The 20,379-nt window shown below is 44.6% G+C and overlaps 2 protein-coding genes across 5 annotated transcripts in view; both read right to left on the bottom strand.

Annotated features, from left to right (window-relative positions):
• Positions 1-1,130: 1,130 nt before the first annotated feature.
• LOC136179720 (uncharacterized) lies at positions 1,131-9,281 on the bottom strand. Its single transcript, XM_065957198.1, has 6 exons — positions 8,277-9,281; positions 7,078-7,327; positions 6,254-6,970; positions 4,679-4,824; positions 2,775-3,075; positions 1,131-2,613 (listed from the first exon to the last, which is right to left on the bottom strand). Exons 2-6 carry the CDS (start codon positions 7,319-7,321, stop codon positions 2,285-2,287), a joined length of 1,737 nt encoding a protein of 578 aa, XP_065813270.1. The 5' UTR covers positions 7,322-7,327; positions 8,277-9,281; the 3' UTR covers positions 1,131-2,284.
• Positions 9,282-10,120: 839 nt separating this feature from the next.
• The window catches only part of phf21ab (PHD finger protein 21Ab), a 30,516-nt gene continuing 20,257 nt past the window's right edge, over positions 10,121-20,379 (bottom strand). For 3 of the 4 annotated variants that reach the window (XM_065956786.1, XM_020648863.3, XM_065956788.1), the window contains 4 exons: positions 19,007-19,162; positions 18,593-18,668; positions 18,408-18,511; positions 10,121-18,110 (listed from right to left, as the gene is read on the bottom strand). In XM_065956786.1, the coding sequence (XP_065812858.1) occupies positions 17,298-18,110; positions 18,408-18,511; positions 18,593-18,668; positions 19,007-19,162 (1,149 nt within the window). In that variant the 3' untranslated portion in view covers positions 10,121-17,297. The remainder of the gene's footprint in view (positions 18,111-18,407; positions 18,512-18,592; positions 18,669-19,006; positions 19,163-20,379) is intronic. The other variant, XM_065956787.1, reaches the window with a different exon arrangement.

Genomic DNA, 20,379 nt, shown 5'->3' with positions numbered 1-20,379 from the left:
ACCGGGCACTGCTGCAACACTTTCTCTGTAAATTTCAGTTATTAGACTTTCAGGAAAAACACATTTATTTATTTTTTATTCACTTTTTCTTTTGAAAAGCATTGTGTTCTAAAATACATTCTTTAATAATTACAATATAATGGTTTATTTATTAAGTAATAATAATTAAATAACATTTAATGTTTTTTGTGTATATGATCAACCTTTGAACCCTTCAGCAATCAGTGTCTGAAACCACATAGGCCTACTCACACTAAACATGACATTACATTGAGTATGTGGAATGATCTAAAACCTCAGTATGCAGTTTTGTGTATGTGAGAAATACCCAGATGTTTAAGTGATCAGCCAGAATATATGGAGTCGGGTTAAGTATGCAGTATGTATATTTAGAGTATGTTGTAGGCAGTATGTAGTATGTGCTTTCGGACACAGCCATCATCCAATAGACCAAGGGTTCCCAAACTTTTTAGCTTGCAACCCCCAAAATAAGGGTGCCACAGACCAGGGACCCCGACTGTCGCTGGAAATGGTTAAAGGTCACATATTCTCCTCCTCTTCAGTGTAAATAAGTCTCAGAGCTCCTCAAAATATGTGTGTGAAGTTTCTTGTTCTAAATCCACTCTGATCCTGTATTTGATCATGTCTATAAACCCCTCTATTTCAGCCCTGCTCAGAACAGGCTGTTTCTGTGTCTGTACCTTTAAATATGTAAATGAGCTGTGTCTGACCACGCCCCCTCTCTGGAAGGTCTCGGGCTTTCTCGCTCCATGTCCTATTGTTTATGGTGAGAAGGCAGACTCAGAGGGCAGAACAAACACCTAGCTGTGGGAGTGTCACCCACCTGGGGGAGGGGTTACTGCCCTTTGTGATGTAATGAAGGGAAAATCTCCAAACGGCCTGTTTGAGCACACATTTTCTGAAAAGTGGAGCAGGCAAAAGACGGAGAAGATGGACTTTTCTCATCATTGGGGGTTTGTAGACAAACTAGATACATATTAGAGAAACATGGTGAAATGGATTTTACAGAATATGTGACCTTTTAAAGAATATAACATTACAGGTGAATCAAAATAATGGTAGCACAAAAGAAATCAACACACAAGAATACAACCGCATAAAAACCATCAAAGTATTTAATATAATAATTTATTGTAAGAAAAGGTTTTGTCCATGTTTGGACTTCATCACTGAGTGAACATGTTAAACCTAATAAACAGATACAAAGGTTTGTTCATGTTTATGTTTAAAGAGCAGCAGACGCCTACAGTGATACCGACACAATCACTAATATTTACTCTCTATTTGCGCTACTTTTAGTGCAGCTGTGGCTCAGTGGTAAGAGTCAGTCAACTATGAATGTTTGAAGCCTGAGTGACGTCCTCCGTCTGTTCCTGAAGGGGGCGCTGGAGTCCCATCAATGGCGGTCTCCATGCTGGAAATGCTGTCTCAGTCTAACTTTCACTCAACCTAACGACAGACTGAGAGTTGGAGCTGAGGCGGGTTTTAAGACTCCTGACAAACCGTTACACCGCGCCCACCTGTCAATCAGGTCAGCTACACGCCTTATTGTGAATAACTCTTATCCTTCATCAAATCAAAACTGATGAGTCATCAAAACATTCACCCCCCCCCCATACAGTGTGTGTCGATCGAGATATGAGCTAATCAGACCTATTTGGTGTTTTGAACCAGGCTGTAAACATGTTAATCTCTGGCTTTTTAGAATGGGTGTGTGTGTGACTTCCGGTCACACACACATCTGTAACCACTCCATTACAGCTATGAACACGGTTAGAAACTATTACAAATAAATATTATTTAAAAATAAAGATCCCTCTTGGGTAACACGGTTAATAATTACTCATCAGGTGTTTAAAGTCACTTTATGACTCCTCTGATGACTCCTTTGAGCAGTTTGACGGAGAGAGATTGAACAGACACTCACATACATGGATAATTTTATACCGTTATGATGCCGATCTCTATTCAGAAATGTCATATTTTAAATGTTTACATCACTGGTCATCAGATTTAGGCTGATACTTGCCGTTTTAAAGTACGGTTTTCATTTTCTAAGACTTTAAATCGGTAAAGACCCCAACTTTTCCATTAACCGCCATTCATTCAGATGGAATGATTTCACCCTGAAAGGGGCAGGGCCGGCATCGTTTGGGCAAAGTATCTGGATGGGTCGCTCTCATGAATCAGGGTCCAGCGTGAGTTCCTGACGAGGTAACGTATCAGACTGATGATCATCCAGGGGCTGATGTGTGAACAGGTCCTACACGCTGCACAGCTGCGTCATGTGGAGCTCCATGTTGTTCCGGTGGTTGATGCTGGAGTTGTGCTTCTTGATGTTGTCCAGCTTGAAGAGCCTTGAGCCTCTGATCATGCCCCAGGCCCCGTGTTTCTTGTCGCTGTGGAGGCGGCAAACGTAGCACCACATGACTTTGAGCGTCGGAGAGTATCGGAGGAACCAGAACTTTTGGAGCCAGATCTTCTGGAAGCGAGGGGCCTTCCGGAGCTTCAACTTCGCCGAGACGGAAACCTTGTCAGAGGGCGACTCGACGACTTCATCACCTTCGTTATCTCCTTCGAAAGGCTCCGCCCCTAAAGGAGAAAGACCACACATCTGTTTTAAGATGTTTGTTTTGAGTTTTCAGTAGAATAATACCAAGAAATAATCACAATTAGTTCTCAAGTGTCTCTCAGAGGAGAAATGTTGAACTGTCCCTTTTTGTTATTTAGAGCAGACAGAGAAGGACACTCACAGTCAGGCACTTCCTCCTCTATGTGGGCCGTCTCAGGACTCTGTGAGACCTGGTCTGGTTGGAGGGTTGGAGTCGTATTTAAGACTTTTGGGAGCTCCGAGTCAACCTGTACTGCTGTGTGCCGAGTCAGCTCCTCCTGCAGCACCGTGACGCTCCTCTGCAGACGCTCACAGCTCATACAGGACTCCGAACTGCTTTCCTTCTCAGGTAAAGGTCTGAGACTGATGGTCTGCTGATTTAGGAGAGTCCAGGACCTGCTGGATCCCTCCAGAGACGCCCTGAGAGACTCTCTAAAGAAGTCCTGAAAGAGTTTTAACACAAGACACCATCATTTGTTTTTATTCAGCTACAATAACCAGGTAATGATCGGGTCGGAAAACAACAGGAACGTTTTCTGCAGCTGCTGTTGGGACTCAAACAAAGATTGTTTATGATGAAAGATACTCTACTCTCCCTGTGAACCTGCTCATTATTTACAAGACGGCAGAACAATCAGAAAAGAGTTTCTCATCTGTTTCAGGTGAAGTCTAACTCGAGTCAGAAGAACCGTAAATTCCGGTGTAAGACGCTCTTTTAGTACCGTTTTTTTAACTAAAAGTTGGAAACATACAGTCCATCAGCACATCAGGCTGTCTGTTAAAGTTCACAGTTTGATCCAGCAGAGGGCACCATCAGCGCGACTCGAACATTGCATGACCTCTTGACCTCTGTAAATGAAGACCGTAATGTTGCCGTGATTCAGGAGATGCAGACTGACATGAGGGAGACTCGTCTCTCTGCAGACAGCAGCTCACTGATTGGTGGAGAGACACAGAGTAGCTACAGACCTGAAACTCTCCAAGCTGGCTCACAAATATTTGTGTTCCAGGAACGTCAGTACGCTCTTAATGGGTGTTCTCGCCAGTAGGTGAAATAAAAAGAGAACCTCACTCGATCCTGATCAAGGTCATAGACTTGCGTTACTGGCAAAAACATTTCAAAATAAGTCGGTCCTTTCGCATCGTCAACAGGATGTTGGTTTTTACTGCACGCCACCTGATACAGGGGTTGACATAAAAAATGACGTAAAATTTGTCGGTGGCCCTCTGGGCCACTAGTTTTCAAAAATCACTGGCCCAACCATTGTAGCCGCTGGCCCAGGAACATTACTTTTGATTCGAAAAATAACAGTCACCAATTTACTCTTGAACCATTCTGATGCACAAGTAAATTACAACTTTTATTTAATTAATTGAGCTCTAATTAAAGCAAATGTTTTGTATTTTTCTTATATTTATGAGCTCATGTTTATTCACCATGCTGGTGACTGTAAGAGTCTACTTAATCTGACTGATATTAATATGAGGCTGTGATAGAGGGTTAGGGTTAATTACTGACAAAACACTGGTATGACAGGAAAGCGCTGTGAAATTGAGAACGTGTTACAGTCTATTTTAATTCAGGCAGTATTTTAACTGGCCCGAGCTGAACGTGCAGTCAGCTGGCCCGGACTCTATCAATCATTCATCTGGGCCAGCGGGCCAGTTATAATGTTGCCCTGTGATAGGTTTGAAACTTGAAGCTGTCAAGAGAACACGCACAGAATCCTCCTCATCTTCAGACGTTTTCTCAAGTCAAGGTCATTCAAACGCGTTCAGCAGAAAAACGAGGGTAAAAACGCTGCAATTTGGAAATCGTCTGTCGCCGCCTGCTGGTGTGGAGTGTTATTGCCTCTCGTGCTTGCACAGAATGCACCAACTGATGGTCAGCAGGCTGCTCTCAGTTTAGTGTGAACGGTGAACGTTTTCGTCCTGACAGCGGCCAACAGAACATGACACTGCATCCTTGTACATGCTGACACAGCTGCGAACTGTAAAGGCTCTCAACACTCAGTGAATGAATAAAAAAAACAGGTCAAGTCTTACTCTAAAGCTGGCCTCTTTAGGAGGAAGCTCCTTTTCCTCATGCGTCTCGTCCGCAGGCCGCTGTTTGACGTCCGGCTCAGGCTTCAGGATCGACTGCAGCAGAGATTTGGCTTCTCTCCAGGAATAGACCGCCGCCCGGACAGGACCTGGATCACAACAGAAACACTTCATGTTAATGTCCAGAAATAAAAAGTTCTGTCACAAGTTGAACTGAAGCTGCTAAGAATTCAAAATTCTTAGTAAACATAACAAGAATTGACCCTTAAAATCCACTTCACCATGTTCCTCTGAGGGCACGGTCACACTGGCCATCCGTACCGTGCCCAAGCACGCTCCAACGCTGAAGTCCAGTTCGTTTGACCAGTGTGACCGTGTATCGTGCTCAGGCACGGTACACTTCATGTACGAGCACAAGCACGCAGGTACACAACGCTGACCTTCATTAAGGAGAAATCCAGAGTTTCATGGCTGTATCTGACTAAAATGACACAATATAAGACACAAAGTATCTGTCATGTTCTCTGCTGTTCTCTGATGTGTGGGCGTCCACGCGGACTCACGCACGGTCTCGGCCGTGTGTCTATTTGATTTTTTTATTTATTTATTGCTGTGTCTGACTAAAATGGCTTAAAATAAGCAATGTCAGTGAAGTAGCTTAGGCACGGATAGTCCTGTGTAGTGTGACCGCGGGCTGTGCCGGCCAGCGTGGGAATGGCACAGCGGGGGGCAATCATGCTTGGGTACAGCACGGTACAGATGACCAGTGTGACCGCGCCCTAACTCTAATGTGTCTTTAGTCCGTCTACAAACCCCCTAATGAAAAGTCCATCCTCTCGCTCTTTTTCCTGCTCCACTTTTCAGAAAATGTGTGCTTAAACAGGCCGTTTGGAGATTTTCCCTTCATGACATCACAAAGGGCAATAACCCCTCCCCCAGGTGGGTGACACTCCCACAGCTAAGTGTTTGTTCTGCCCTCTGAGTCTGCCTTCTCACTGTAAACAATAGGACATGGAGCGAGAAAGCCCGAGACACCCAAGCCCTTCCAGAGAGGGGGCGTGGTCAAACACAGCTCATTTACATTTAAAGGTACAGACACAGAAACAGCCTGTTCTGAGCAGGGCTGAAATAGAGGGGTTTATAGACATGATCAAATACAGGATCAGAGTGGATTTAGAACAAGAAACTTCACACACATGTTTTGAGGAGCTCTGAGACTTATTTAAACTTGTTGAAGAGGAGGAGGATATGTGAGCTTTCCTGCCCTCTAATTCATGTATCCACCTTTTTAAAGTTATGATTTAGTCATGTTTCCTCTTTAGTGTGTATTTTTAATTCCAAACAAATGTGGACTTTTAATAGTTTCTACATTTCTGCACCTTTCAGCTCTTAAGAGTCTGCAGTTTTGTAAGACGTCACTTTATTAACTTGAGCTTTTGTGTCATGAAAAGAAAGACAAACATTATGAAATGTTTGAATATGAATTTTGTTTATAGTTAATAAAAGTATGAAGTCGTATTTAGTTCTCTCTTTTAAACCCCTCCTTCATCCTCTGGCTCTCTTAAGAGTAGTTCTCACCTCCTCCTCCTGCAGATGTTATTCCTCCTCCTCCTCCTGCTGTTATTCCTCCTTCTCCTTCTCCTCCTCCTGCTGCTGCTGTTATTCCTCCTTCTCCTTCTCCTGATGTTATTCCTCCTGCTGCTGTTATTCCTCCTCCTCCTGTTGTTATTCCTCCTCCTCTTGCTGTTATTCCTCCTTCTCCTCCTCCTCCTGCTGCTGCTGTTATTCCTCCTTCTCCTCCTCCTCCTGCTGCTGCTGTTATTCCTCCTTCTCCTCCTCCTCCTCCTGCTGCTGCTGTTATTCCTCCTCCTCCTCCTGCTGCTGCTGTTATTCCTCCTTCTCCTCCTCCTCCTGCTGCTGCTGTTATTCCTCCTTCTCCTCCTCCTCCTGCTGCTGCTGCTGTTATTCCTCCTCCTCCTCCTGCTGCTGCTGTTATTCCTCCTCCTCCTGCTCTTTTCACTCTTTTTCTTTGTCCTGCTCCCACTCTTTGCCCTCCTCCACCCCCTTTTCCTTCTCCTTCTGGATGCTGATGCACAGCTGCTGGCTGTGGTCCTCCTTCAGGAGGTCTGAAAACGCCTGACGTCTTCTTCGTCGTCTTTTTGAGTTTCTTTTCCCCCTTCGGCTTCTCGGGCTTGAGGAGCAGCTCGGTGTGTCTGTCATCTCCTTCATTGTGACCCAGCTCCAGAGACGGCACCCAGTCCGGATCCGACTCTAGCATCTCGTACGCGGGTTTACCTGCAGACAGGTGATGAGGCGACAGAGCAGAGCGGTTCAGAAGAAGATGTGTGACGTATACTTACAGCTGCAGGTGTTGCTGTTACCAGAGGTCAGCTTAAACTTACCGGAGTGAAAGTGTCGGGAGCACACTCTCATGGATGTGGGGATGTGGCTGAATGTGATGTTGCCTCGTCCGACCGCAGCCACCCAGGCGGCCCGCCTCCTCATGGTCAGAGCAGAAATCTCGTTGCCTTCGTTCTTCCTCCAGCAGGGGAAACAGTGGAAGGTCAGTCCGTTTGGGATCTTCCTCCCCAGGTGGTCGTGAGAGAATCTGCGGCAGTTCTTCACGCAGCAGTTTCTCCCCTCCATGTTTGTCTGAAAAGAAAGAGACGCAGAGAATGAACGGGCGTGTGGGCGACAACCGCCAACAGTAATGGCTGATCTCCCACAGTACACATGAGTGGAAGTGACATCACCGGTACAGACTCAACTCAGGGCTTCATTTGGTGATGTAACTGAGATGTCGCTGGTTTGATTGATACCAATGAGCAATGTTTCCTTAATGTTCAGGTGACGTCCTGATGCTGTTAGGCTCCAGGACTTAGTCCTGGAGCAGTGTTAGAGCAGGCCAGGGGGGCAATCATCCTTAAGCACGGTATGGGACAACTGGGCCCTAAAACACGATGGGTAATCTAAAACCCTGCTGACCAATCAGAGACGTTCAGGACTGCAGGGGCCGCATGCCCTGCCCAGTACCTCTGGAAAGTAATACCCCAATAGCAGGGTCTTTTTGAGGGATAGATCTTTTACCCCACAAATACATTTAGACTCTGGTTCCTGCTGTTGAAATACACATAGTTCCTCAAGGTCTCTAGCTCCTAGAGAAAGTTGCTGCGGTTGAAAAGGGGCTTAAGATGAAGTAACCAAGAGCCTTGACCGCTATAATTAAAAAAAAACAAAAAGGTCGGGTGAACGGGTTTCTCACCGCTTTGAGAAAAATCTGAAAACACGTTGGCTATTTTTTCTAAACTCTCTTTCCCTCCTTTCATGATGTTGGTTTCGACGTAGTATGTTAAATGAGCATCACTTTAGTTCATAATAAATAAAAGCGAAAAGAAAAAGAAAACATTTAGCAGAGGATGGTTTCGATCCATCGACCTCTGGGTTATGGGCCCAGCACGCTTCCGCTGCGCCACTCTGCTCCGCGAGAAACAACCTGTCGCGATAACTTATTTAAGCCGTCGTAATATTTACAGTCTATGGTCATAAAGTATTTTGTTTGATTCGTAGTGGTTCAAGCGGACTCATGTCGAGACGGTCTTACCTGTTTGAGACGCCGTTTGGCCCCTATGCGTGGATCTAAAACAGACTCCAGTTCTTTGTTGACACCAATAGACGGGGCGGCAGTTTGTCTCAGGTGGGTCCCCTCGTAGTCTTCCGGTCTGAAATGTAGACTACAAACTCGGAGGTTTTGAAGCTTTCTCGGGTCTCTCTCCTTTTCATACTTCGGGTTGTTTACAGCTCTCAGCCACTGTTTGCAGATCTCTAAATTCTTCGGCAGACGGTGATAACTCACTCCCGCGTTGACTTTCCAAGTGGACTTCTTAAAGGAACCATGCACGCGCCCATCGTGAACACACCTTCACGTTAAACGTTTTCTTTTGAAACTCACGGTAAATCTTTCAAACTAACAAGAAACACGACTCTCTGGAGTTTGAATTTACTAAACACTACGGAAACCGTGCTCGAGTCTGTCCAATGGGAGCGGGGCCCTCGCCAGGAAACGAGCCCAGTGCATTCTGGGAGTTGTAGGATTACACCTCGTAACCAAATGTAACGTTACAGCCATGATTACAGCCCCATTTTGTAGCTTTTTATGTACACGAAGCTACGGCTTTGTTATCTTGTTTATGTTTTTATTGACATATGTATTGATTACTCTTGTTAAACTGCTTTTCATCTTGCCTGGCCCTTGTGGATGTCATGCCCAAAGTGACCTCACGAGGGCGGCCGCGAGCCAGCGCTCATCTTGGTCAAGTACTGATTTGTTTGTTGTCTCTGATAAACTCCATCTGTTGTTTGTTTGTAAATGTTTGCATGGTCTGTGTGGCCTGTGGAACCGAATTGCCCTGTAGGATAAATAAAGTTTTCTCATTAAGTTTAATCTTGTGTGCACAAATGTATTATTAAATCTCGTTTCCACCAAGCGGTTCAGTTCGGTTCGATACCGCACACATTTTTTTTTTTTTAAATCGCATTTCCACAGTCGGGGGATGGTCCCTTTACAGCCTTAACTTTCCCTGTACATGAAGTTAAGGAGCCCCCCCAAGTCCCCAAAAGTAAAAAAAAAAATATATCTAGTTAGAGGATTACTCCAGGAAACCAGATAGTTAACTTGTGCACACATGCCCCTGAAGTTTTTTTTCCCCCATTTTTCTCCCACTTATATTTTTTTATTTTTTTTATTTTTTGATATCCTTTATTAACACCTGAGGGAAATTCGATTTACCCAGGCCAAAATCACACGCACGCACAAACAGGGCCTGTGGACATGCAATGGAGAGATGTCAGAGTGGGGCTGCTACAAGCTGCTAGGCAGAGAGTGCACCAGAGAAGTTGGGTGTTCAGTGCTTTGCTCAAGGGCACCTTGGCAGTGCTTGGGAAGTGCCCTGGCACCACTCCAGCTACCAGATTTGGTCTGCACTGGGACATGAACCAGTGACCCTCTGGTTCCCAACCCAGGTCCCTACAGACTGAGCTACTGCCCCCCTTACTGGGGGCTGGGTCGCGGTGGCAGTATGCTAAAGAAGTCATCCCAGACGTCCCTCTCCTAAGCAACTTTTCCAGCTCCTCCTGGGGGATCCTGAGTCGTCCCGGGCCAGACAGGATATATAATCCCTGCAGCGAGCTCTGGGTCTACCCCGGGGTCTCCTCCCAGTTGGATGTGCCCGGAAGACCTCCTGAGGGAGGGTCCAGGAGGATCCTGATCAGATGCCTGCACCACATCAACTGGCTCCTTTCAATGTGAAGGAGCAGCGTCTCTACTCCGAGCTCCCGTCAGCTTGGGCACCCCTGAAGTCCTAAACAATAAAAAAGTATCTTGTGCTCACAAAATAATTACCCAGAATGTATGAATGAAAAACAATAAATCCAAGGAGCGAGACACGCTGCTTTTCACAATTTATTAACAAAATGATAAAATAAATAAATACAAATTGATCAAATGCTCCTAATATCAACTCCTCCCCATGTTCCCTACAGTATTTCCTAAACACTGCATACAAAGAATTCATCACAGAAGAGGCTCAATACAGAGGTAAGAATCCCACCAGACCAGTCACAATGTCAGGCCAACAGAAGACACATCTGGAACAGAAGTCAAAAAAATAAACACATTCCTTTCCAAAATCATTATGAAAAAATACAAACAATTATACAAATATTCAGATTGTGTAATTACCAATTTACACATTATTCAGCACACCAGGTGAACTTTTTCTTTATTCATATCGCTACAATGCATCTCACCGAATGGAAGATAAAAAAAGACTTCTTTTACTTTTTCTTTTCTGTTTTTTTTTTTGCACTCAACACCCCCCCTTCCCTCCCCCAATGGAATCAGCTGTGGATGAGGTAAGAAGCTTCAGGTGTACAGTCGGGTCCGGAATGGATGGATGGTGAGCGGTAACGACGGGTTGATGTCATGTATCGACAGAATACTAGAAGGCCACAATCATGACTTGATCGCTTTAAAACGTAAAGAGGAGTCGGAGGGGACGAGCTAACTGGATGATTCCTGCGCACAGGGAGCTGAAGATGAACGCATACGAGACGTCTCCGACACAGCTGCAGACCAACAAGATGTCTTCCAGCGCGGCGAATGCACACAATGCTGACGCAGAAACTAACTCCCGAATGATATGCACCGACGACATTAAAGGCTTCCAAAACAGAAATGCACATGTGCAGTGTTCTTTGGATAAATTCACTGTTAGAGCTCGACTAAACTTTTCTCTAGAAGAAGAAATCAACAACAGACATGAAGACGTGATTGGCGTCCTTAACAGCCCAGCTGGGATCCCAACATTCAGCACGGTGCATTAGCCAAGTCCTAATTAAAAACCGGAGTCCGTAAAACATGTCAGGAAGAAGTGTTTCCAACGTGTTGCACGCCTAAACTGCACACATTTGGCATTAGGACGCCAGCGAGGAAAGAAAAGGTGACTTGAGTTTAACATAAAAAAAACAAATGCATATTAAAAAAGGTTTGACAAATCTTGTATAAAAATTTGCATAAGAAGGCATGCGCTCCACCAGACTGAGTGGACAGAAGTTGCTAATTGGGTCTAAGTCGGCCCATCAGGGTGCGGGTTAGTTTGTTCAGTCCTAATGCACACAGGCTCCGGCTCACAAGACCTGATTCTGCAAACTCATCCCTCCTCCCAAAAACACAAGAAGAAAAGGGAACCACGGCACAGAGGGAGGGGACGATGAGCGAGTCAACGGAACAACAGAACGGCTCCCGAGTGGGGTTCATGACTGAGACTCCCTTTCTCTTCTTCCTCTCTGATAATAATACTGGTCAAACCAAAAGTGCATCACGAAACGACCGGCTGTCACACCGAGTGAGACCTCATCAACAACAACAATCCGTCTTTGTTGACGAGTTCCTCACCAGACGACCTCTGAACATCCCCAGCGTCTGCAGCGATTTTTTTATTTTTTTCCTAATTCAAAAGTTAACCACGTTAAAAAGGAAAATAAAACACATTTAAGGCAACTCCTATAAACAACAAAACACTATCTGGTCAATCTAAACGGCATATTATGAAATGTAGTTTCCACTTGCATTGACTACTGGCAGCCTGAGGTGAAGGGAGGGGCCGGGGTTTGGGCTCCGGAGAGTCGGGGGGCTCTGTGGGGATGGTGAGGGACTGGTTCGGGTTTCAGGTGTTAAGAGGGTCATCTGGAGGGTTAGTAAGGTTCTACAAGTCACAGTGCAAGTCAAGAGACAAATATTATCTGCTGTTTGAAGAAAGGCACTCAAGGTACCTACTGTACAGAGGGAAAGGTCCAGTTTGTCTGGAACGGGCTTGTTCAAAGAAAAACTGGATGACTGCTCTGCTCTATCCGAGAGAGAACACGTCGACAGAAGAAGAAGAAGAACAAAACACAATAAATGGAGTCTGTAAGGAGACGGGGACGCGTCAGTCGCCATTTTCCGTTAGAAATCAGTCTTTTCTGGCTGTGTTCGCTAAACTCTTTTTTAGAAACAAACGACATTTCTCAGACAACACTGTGGCCAAACACGTGGAAATGTTACACAGATCTTCTCTCCTTTCTTTTTCTGGGATCTTCTGAATGAAGGCAGTTTTTACAGCTGATGTCAACAGAAAGTACGTGTCGTTTCAGATATGCTGATTCAGTTACAAGAGTCCACATGATATGAAAAAAAAGACACCTGTAACAGCTTCTTTTACAGTCGCCCGGACACGTATTCACCCCCGACAGGCATGTGCACAAAAACAAAACCTGCAGCTCTGAGCCAACGCTAAGAGTCTACAGCCATGCTAGCAGCTCTGTTCACCTCAGCTAACGGTCACACTGGCATGCTAACATGTTCCCATCGGTGATGCTAACATGTTGATGTTTCACAGGGTTACAGGTTCACCATGTTCATCGTCTTATCCTAGCATGTTAGCATGCTAGCATTAGCTAACAAGCATTAAACAGGGACTGAGGCTGAGGGAACGTCATTCCTTCTGCAGGTATTTGGTGTCAAAGACAAAATAATTTGAAGTATTAGAACTTTGTTAAACTGTTGTCGAGGATCACCTTAAGTATAAAAACTAGAGCCCGACCGATTAGTCAACGAGCCAATAATATAGGCCGATATTAGCAGATGAAGTGACTATCGGTATCTGCTCATTTTAATGCAGATATGAGCCGATATTTCTAGATTTGTTCACCAGTCAAAAAAGCATTTCATTTGAGTTTCATTGTATTATACTAGAAGTTATTTTTCTTTCAACAGCAGAGGGCGCTATATGGATTACAACAAGCATCATCACTTTTCAGAGTGTCGAGCGGTGATGCACGTACATGAGCAGTTACTTTCCAGTTGAGTGACCATCTTGTCTTCATTAAAATCTGTTCCACAAGTGTTTGACAACTGAGGGATCAACACAACAAATGTTTATCTATATCCATCTCTACAGAATGAACATAGAGCGAAGAAAGTTATCCGCTGATATATCGGTATCAGATTTTCACAAATCTCTCATCAGTTGGGCCCTAATTAAAACACATCCCGAGGGCAACTTGTGGGTATACTTAACTAAAAACTCAAGATTTGATCTTCATGGAGAGGGAATATAGGGGTGTCACCAAACCAGAGTTTTAAAGTATGATTCTAGTTAAAAATCAAACAACATCGATACCATGTGAACAAATACAGAAGTCCTAGGGACCCAATGTTGGCTAATTTACTGTTTTCATTTATCAAAAATTGCAGGCAAGGTCCTGCCCTATGTCTAAATATCATTCATAAGTTGAAACAGAAAACATTGAAAACAATTTAGACAAAGTTCAGGAGCTTTCCTGCAATTTCTGACGGGTTCATTCCTCTCCTACGCATCTGTCTTAATGAACAGATGTCAGGTTTTTTTTTTTAAAGCTTCGGTAATTTTAGACACTATTGTTCATTACAATAACACGGATTGCACCATTTTAAAACATGTGACATCGATAAGTATGGAAGAATCGAACATTTTGACCGCGTTGCAGAGATCGTGAGGATGACTTCCTTGTTTAGTTATTTATGACTGGAATGGACACAGACACCCTAAAGGAAATGCTGCGAGCATGGCTTAAGACATCCTCATCAATTAACCGGATAAAAATACAAAATTTAAAAGCTTTTAAATATCACATTGTACATGAGACAGCTCAAAGACTAGAACACCATCGAGGCTACTCTGGGGTGAATACGTGTTTGGACAGCTGAAGTTCAAGCAAAAAAAAAAAAAGCTCCAATAAAGCAAAAAGAAACAAAAGTACAAAAAAAAAAGCGTGAACAGAGGCACCGTTTATGAACAGACCAGAGTTTGTTAATGCCCCGTACCCAACAAGAAGCCAGAAGTCATGATCAGTTCACCAGACGAAGACAGACCCCAACTGACAGCCACCAAGCCGACGAATAACAGCATCACATTTCAGCCCAGACATGCTCCAGAAAGAAAAGAGATGCACTAAGCTAACTGTGAGGGGATGCCCCCCCCCTCCCCAGAATATGAACTACACTTGATCCTTAATGTCAGAAAGAGGTTTGTGTTCCCTCCTAGAAAAATATTGGCAATGTGGGGATAAGTCACATCACAACAAAGAGATGCATACTCTGTTTAATTCCATATTAACATACAAAAAGCTCTCCAGCACTTCTTTGTAATGCAGCAAGCTTGTGCTTTAATCTCAGGATTTGTGGTATTGTCCTTTGAGATCCATCTGAAGGAGAAGGTTCATACGACAAATCCCTCCATTTCAAGGAAATAAAAGTTCCTCTAGTGTTATTGTTTTATAAGCTCTCCTGTCCCGATCTGGGAACTTCCAATTTCTGAAATGGTAGCATCTATATCTTACAACGCCAATGATTTGATCGTTCAATACAGTAAGTGGACTTGTCCCTGCTGAATTTGGATACAACATCATTTTGGCAGTTCAGGATTCAACAAAAAAAATGTACATAATGCAAAGATCACCACTTCAAAAAGAGGATTCCTTTTTGTGTTGTTAATGCCAGTCCAGCAGGTTCAGGAACAGAAAGCACTTATTCTGAAGACTAGGAAGACCTGAATATCTTTTCCTATAAAAAAGAAACACAGCCCAGATATAGTTGTGTGTGTTGACATTGCAATATTGCAACTTCACATTTAGTGCTCACAGTTGACACACTTGACTCACGAATGAAAACTCAATCACTACACTTGACCAACACCACTGAAAACATCTGTTAGGCTACCGTGCCTGTTCGACCTCGTCCTTCGTACCTGCTGAACGCAACGCTCAGCGTCTTTTCTGCCTGAGCTTAGGGGAACTGGAAGGGGAGGAGGAGGGGTGAGGGGGCGTTATCTAGGACTACTGGTTGGTTGGGGGGGGATGTTTGGTTATGGGGGAACTGGAAGAGGGTAAATTAATCAGTCAATTGGCCAATTGTTGTTGTGGTTCTAGAGGAATGTCAAACTGGATTTTCTGCTGACTGACAAAGATATGTTTGGTTCTTCCTTTGTACCTGCTAAACATTACACTCAAACTGGACACCAGAAGGTAAGGATGTGGGGGGGAGGGAGTTATCTAGGACTGTTGTTAAGTAGGGGGATTTTTGGTCATGAGTGAATTAGAAGAAGTCAAAGTAATCAATCAATTAAGCAAGTGTTGTGGGGCTGCCAGAGAAAGGTCAAACTGGAGAAGGTACGTTTGGGTTTAAGTCACTAGTGGAAGGGTACTGCTGCTGGTCCATAGGAAGGGGGATATTGTTGTGTGATGGTTTATTAAAGACATTGGTTTAAAGGTGACCGGATGCTTCAAATTAGGGGTTGATGTATTGGAAAATGAGATTGCTGGTTGTTTAGGACGTTTGGTATTTGGTAGAGTTGAAGGGCGTAAAGTAGTCAGGGAGGTCAAACTGGAATGTTTGCTGAATGGAGAAGGTATGTTTGGTTCCTCCTGCATGCCTGCTGAACCCAGTACTCATTGCTTTTCTGTCTGAGATTGGGCACAACAGAAAGGAAGGGCGTTAGGGGAAGGGCGTTATCCAGGACTGTTGGTTGGTAGGGGGATTTTTGGTCATTGGTGAACTGAAGAGGGAAAAGTAATCGGTCATTTGTGTAATTGTTGGAGTTCCAGAGGAAGGTCGAACTAGATTGTTTACTGATTGGAGAAAGTTTGTTTGGGTTTAAGTCAAGAGTAGAAGAGTGTTGCTATTGGTCCATAGGCAAGGGAATGTTGTTGTAGTGGGAAGTTAAACTGGACTAGAGAAGGTACATTTGGGTTTACATCACGGGTGGAAGGTTACTGCTATTGGTCCATAGGAAGGGAATGTTGTCGTTTGATGGAATGTTACAGACAATGGTTTAATGTTGTCAAATGAAGGGTCAGTCTGATGTTAACTGGGATTGCTGGTGGATCAGGGTGTTTGGTCATTGGTAGACTGGGAGATGATCGTCTTTAGGTCATTGGATTAGAGTTTTATAGTTCCAGAAGGCCATATTGGATTTTTGGCACACTGGAAAATGTAGGTTTGGTCTCTGGGGGAAGGCTTTACGCCCATAAAACCAGATGTCCTGTTGAACAAAGTTTAAGTTATGGTCTAATCTGTAAATCAAGGTCATTTGTACAAAGGCATCCATCAAAGGGTGCTGTTGTTAATGGATAGACAGAATATTTTCAGCTGAAATTGTTTGAGTTGTTGGTTATTAAGATGTTGGAGACACTGGATTAAAGGAGTAAGAATCCTCCAAATGAAGTCCTTGAACCTGAGATTATGGAAAATTTACACCATGATTGTCCTCGAGGAGAGGCTCTCCAAAGTGTGCTCTGGTAAACCCATTTCTAGGATTCATTGCATTTCATTATCTCTCTATTACAGGAAGGGTTCACCTCACTTTCTGGAAAAGGCATTGGGACTGGGGTTGGACCTTTGGTGGATTGGGTGATTAAAGTTTGGGTTTAATGACAACAGGTCAAGAGGAAAAGGTATGGTTTTTCTGATGAATGGAGACAGACCCAGTTGGTTAAAGATGAGGGGAAGTTGGGGTTGGGGTGAAGGTGTAGGGTTTAGGGTCATGGGATTGCAGAAGTTCAAGGATGTTTCACATTAAGTTCATTTGGACGAGGGTTTGAACAGGCTCTCTTTTCAGTATGCATACTCTATCACAACACTGCTTCTTAGACAAGTAACCCCTGACAGATGTTTGGTTCTCAGTTTTCCTAGTACCATGTGAACCCATCTCCCCACCCCACATGAGAACACAGGGGCCACTATAACAGGCACACACTGGTGTGATGATGAATTAAATCTCCCTTAGAGCATTCCCACCACTGACGTCTATCACTAATTGGCATGATGACACTGGTGCGTAAGCCTTCCTGTCCCAGCTCAGTGGGCGGAGCAGCCTACTTCTTCCCAGAGTCATGTGACTTGGGCTGTATATCTACCATTGACACAGTCTGACAATACAATGCAAACAAACAACATTTATACAGATTGGCAACTTCAGGGCACCGTGCGGTGCAAGCAAGTCTTTTTTTATATATATGTTTGAATTCCCGCAAGTCAAGAGACAAAGCATTACTTTTTATTGTCCAAACTGCTGACAAGAGCTGGCAAAGAATGCTGGGAGGGTTCTGAGGTTTTGCTGTTGTTGTTGCTGCCGTCACTGTCAGTGATCTCCTCCTGTTTCTTCTCCACCGCTGTCTCTGGAGGGTTGACGGCAGCTATCTTGTTCTCAGAGTTGGTGGTGGCGTTGGTGGTGCAGCCTCCTGTGGGGCTGTGGTCAGGACAGGCAGGTTCGGCCGTACCGTTGGTTGTGGCAACAGTTGCAACCACTAAGGGTGCGGGAATGTCAACAACTGGAACTGTCTCAGTGTCAGGCTTGGCCACAACCTCCGCCTGGAGACCAGTCCCTGTGTCACCCACTGTCCCTGCCCCGACTCCTGCCCCTGCCCCAACACTCGCCACAGCTCCACCCCCTGCCCCGGCTCCAGCCTCCGTCCCTACAGCAGGACTGTTATCTGCTGTTGGGACTGCGCTGTCTTCTAGCGGCGCAGGGCTCTCTGTGTCTCCTCCTGTTGCTCCTGATGTCGGGTTGTTCCCTGCGGCTCCGTGCTCCTCCTGTTTGTCATTTTCATCGGTGTTGCTGCTGGCTGAAGAGATCCCATCTTTTATTTTTTCTGCAGAGTTGTCTCCTGTCGCGGTTTCAGAGCCGGCTGCACTCTCAGCTCTGTCCTGGACTCTGGCACTGATGTCCTTACCGTCTGTCTCTGCCAGAGCTTTGTTGAAATTGAAGGCTTGGATGAGGCGAATCAGGTGTTTTACTTTGTCCAGGGACATCTGCATTTCTTTCTGACGAGCCAGGATGGTGTTTTTGGTCTCCATGCATTTCTGATGGATGAAAAACAACCAGGTTAGGTTCCAGATTCGGCACAGAACACCAAAATATACAAGAAATTACCAAAAAATATTTCTCAAGCTTTATATAAGTTCCTCTGGAACTGTTGGGGTACAAAATGTCCAGATAAAATTATTACATGTTAATATAATGTTCAACTTTCACCCAGTCAAATCTTTTCACCAGGCCTGTTCATGAGTATTAGAATGTATAAATGTTTTTACAGTGTCCCACTTGTAACCTTAAAGCAGGGTCACTTCCATGGAGAAATGTGTTTCATGTTTTTTTACCGTTATGGAGTTACTGAGCAGTTTGACTCTCTGCTCCAACTGCTCTCGCTCCAGCTTCAGTTCTGAACTCCATTTCATCAGTTTCAGTTTCTCCTCTTCTTTAGCTGCAGTAGAGTGAACAAAGTTAATCTCTCGTTGTTGAACTGCTTGATGTTTCTAATAGAACAAAAAAAACCTGACGTCACCTTCTTTGTAAGCGATGTAGGAATGAACGATAGCCAGAGTACCGGGCCAGGGAATGGCTTCTTCTTTTTTCAGGATCTGGGGACAGAAGCTCAGAGTTGTCATAAAGGCGGAGACTCAGAAATAAAGATTTAAAGGAGATCAACTTAGCGCCACGCTATGTGTGAGGCTGAAAAAGGGACAGGCAATGAAGTGGATGGATGTGAGATGCAGGTATGTGCTGACATAATGAATGAGACAGAAGCACAAAAAAACAATACTGCATCATGTTTATGCTTACAAAGGATTGAACAGTCTTAAAAGTTCAGGACAGATTTACAGTCAAGTAAAGCTACCGGCCCCGCTAACGGACCCTCTCTGGACTGCGGTACCCCCTTTCCCCCTGACTCAGAATCAGTCTCGGCTGCTGCGGTTACCTGATCTTGACATTTTGGACAGATCCACATGCCTTTAGGAATGGTTTTCAGGGGTGGATCCAGGCAGTCCAGGTGATAAACACGAGAACACGTGTCGCACATGAGCAACTGGCCACTGCGTCTGCACACAGTGCAGAAATCCTCATGGATGTCTCCCTGTGAGGAAGAATTGGACCAATCAGTTTCCCTGCCCAACTGAGCCCCACCAACCATCTGAGGAGAGGCGAGGCGGGGGGGGAGGAACCGTGATGGGGTTCTGTTTAGTTCACAGCTGGTTTGGTTCTAATGGACATGGTGTGTTAATCTGAGCCCACAGTAGAGCTGATATCTGGAGTTAGAATGTGTTCTGAGTCGTGGTTATTATAAGAGGGCAAACGTGCTGCAGCGACAAGACGGTTCAAGAAGGAGAAAAGGGCTGCGACGAAACAGTCAACGGATCCGGGGGGAAAGAGGGAAGTTGATAAGCCGCCATTACTGCGCCGGGACATGTGCATGTTTGAATGAAAGCTGCAGCTCAGCGTTTTCAGCGCTCAGTGTCCGCTGTTTGACCTCGCTGCACTCACGGCGCTCTCAGCTGAAACTCAACTTTTGGTAGTTTGCCATGTTCGTCAATGTCACTTCTCCCTGACCGACCAATCAAAATCAAGAAGGGGCGGGACTTCTGATATTGTCAACAACAGTGGCGGAGGAGAAACTTAATCTGACTCGTCTTTTTCAAAGATTAGCTAGTAAAGTAAATATTAAGCACACAGAGCTAAAACTCACCTAACAGACAATAATGAGGGAAGCAGAAGTTAAAACTTTTGTAACCTAGCAACAATGAGCGCGGGTGAGAAGCGCTCTGAAATGGAGGTTCTGTTTCAGCACATATCAGCTGTCGTATTCGTCTTTAGACAAACAAAAAAAAAAAAAAAAAAAAGCACCGCGCTGAAAATGAAAAAATGTGCCACAGAAACAAATTCATCAACAGCAAACCTGATGCAAATTCACAAACACTGCAAAGTCAACATTTAAGGAGGTGGCCTGAGAGTGTCACTCAACGCCCCCTGCAGGCTCGGAGTTCTCCTATAGCAGAATTTTTTCTGTTGCATTTGTTTCTTTTTTCTATCTCTGCATGTGTCGTTCATTTGCAGCATGGTGTACGGTGGCCCTGAAGGTCAAGTGCAAAAACATTTCACAGAACACAAAATAGATTTCACGGGGGCGCAGATGGCTTAGCGGTTAGGATGCGCCACATCCACAAACTATTTCTCTCATCGAGGGGTTTGTAGACAGACACGTTATATAAGTGTTAGAGGAACATGGAGAAGGCCACCGTAAAGTTTACTGTTGAAGCATTTTGTCCGTCTTAATTGAACCGAGTTTTCTCCTGC

Source organism: Labrus bergylta, chromosome 7, assembly GCF_963930695.1.
Source record: "Labrus bergylta chromosome 7, fLabBer1.1, whole genome shotgun sequence".
In the NCBI taxonomy this organism is placed as follows: Eukaryota; Metazoa; Chordata; class Actinopteri; order Labriformes; family Labridae; genus Labrus; species Labrus bergylta.
The sequence above is the reverse complement of the archived record's forward strand: the minus strand, read 5'-3'. Positions and strand labels throughout refer to the sequence as shown.

What these genes read in the sequence shown, in the direction of transcription:
- LOC136179720 (XM_065957198.1), bottom strand. Translation starts at nt 7,321, where the DNA reads ATGGAGGGGAGAAACTGCTGCGTGAAGAACTGCCGCAGATTCTCTCAC. An exon ending in CTAAAGAGGCCAGCTTTAGA is followed by an intron (nt 3,076 to 4,678) that starts GTAAGACTTGAC and finishes AAACTCTTTCAG; the next exon opens with GACTTCTTTAGAGAGTCTCT. An exon ending in AGAGGAGGAAGTGCCTGACT is followed by an intron (nt 2,614 to 2,774) that starts GTGAGTGTCCTT and finishes TTTCTCCTTTAG; the next exon opens with GGGCGGAGCCTTTCGAAGGA.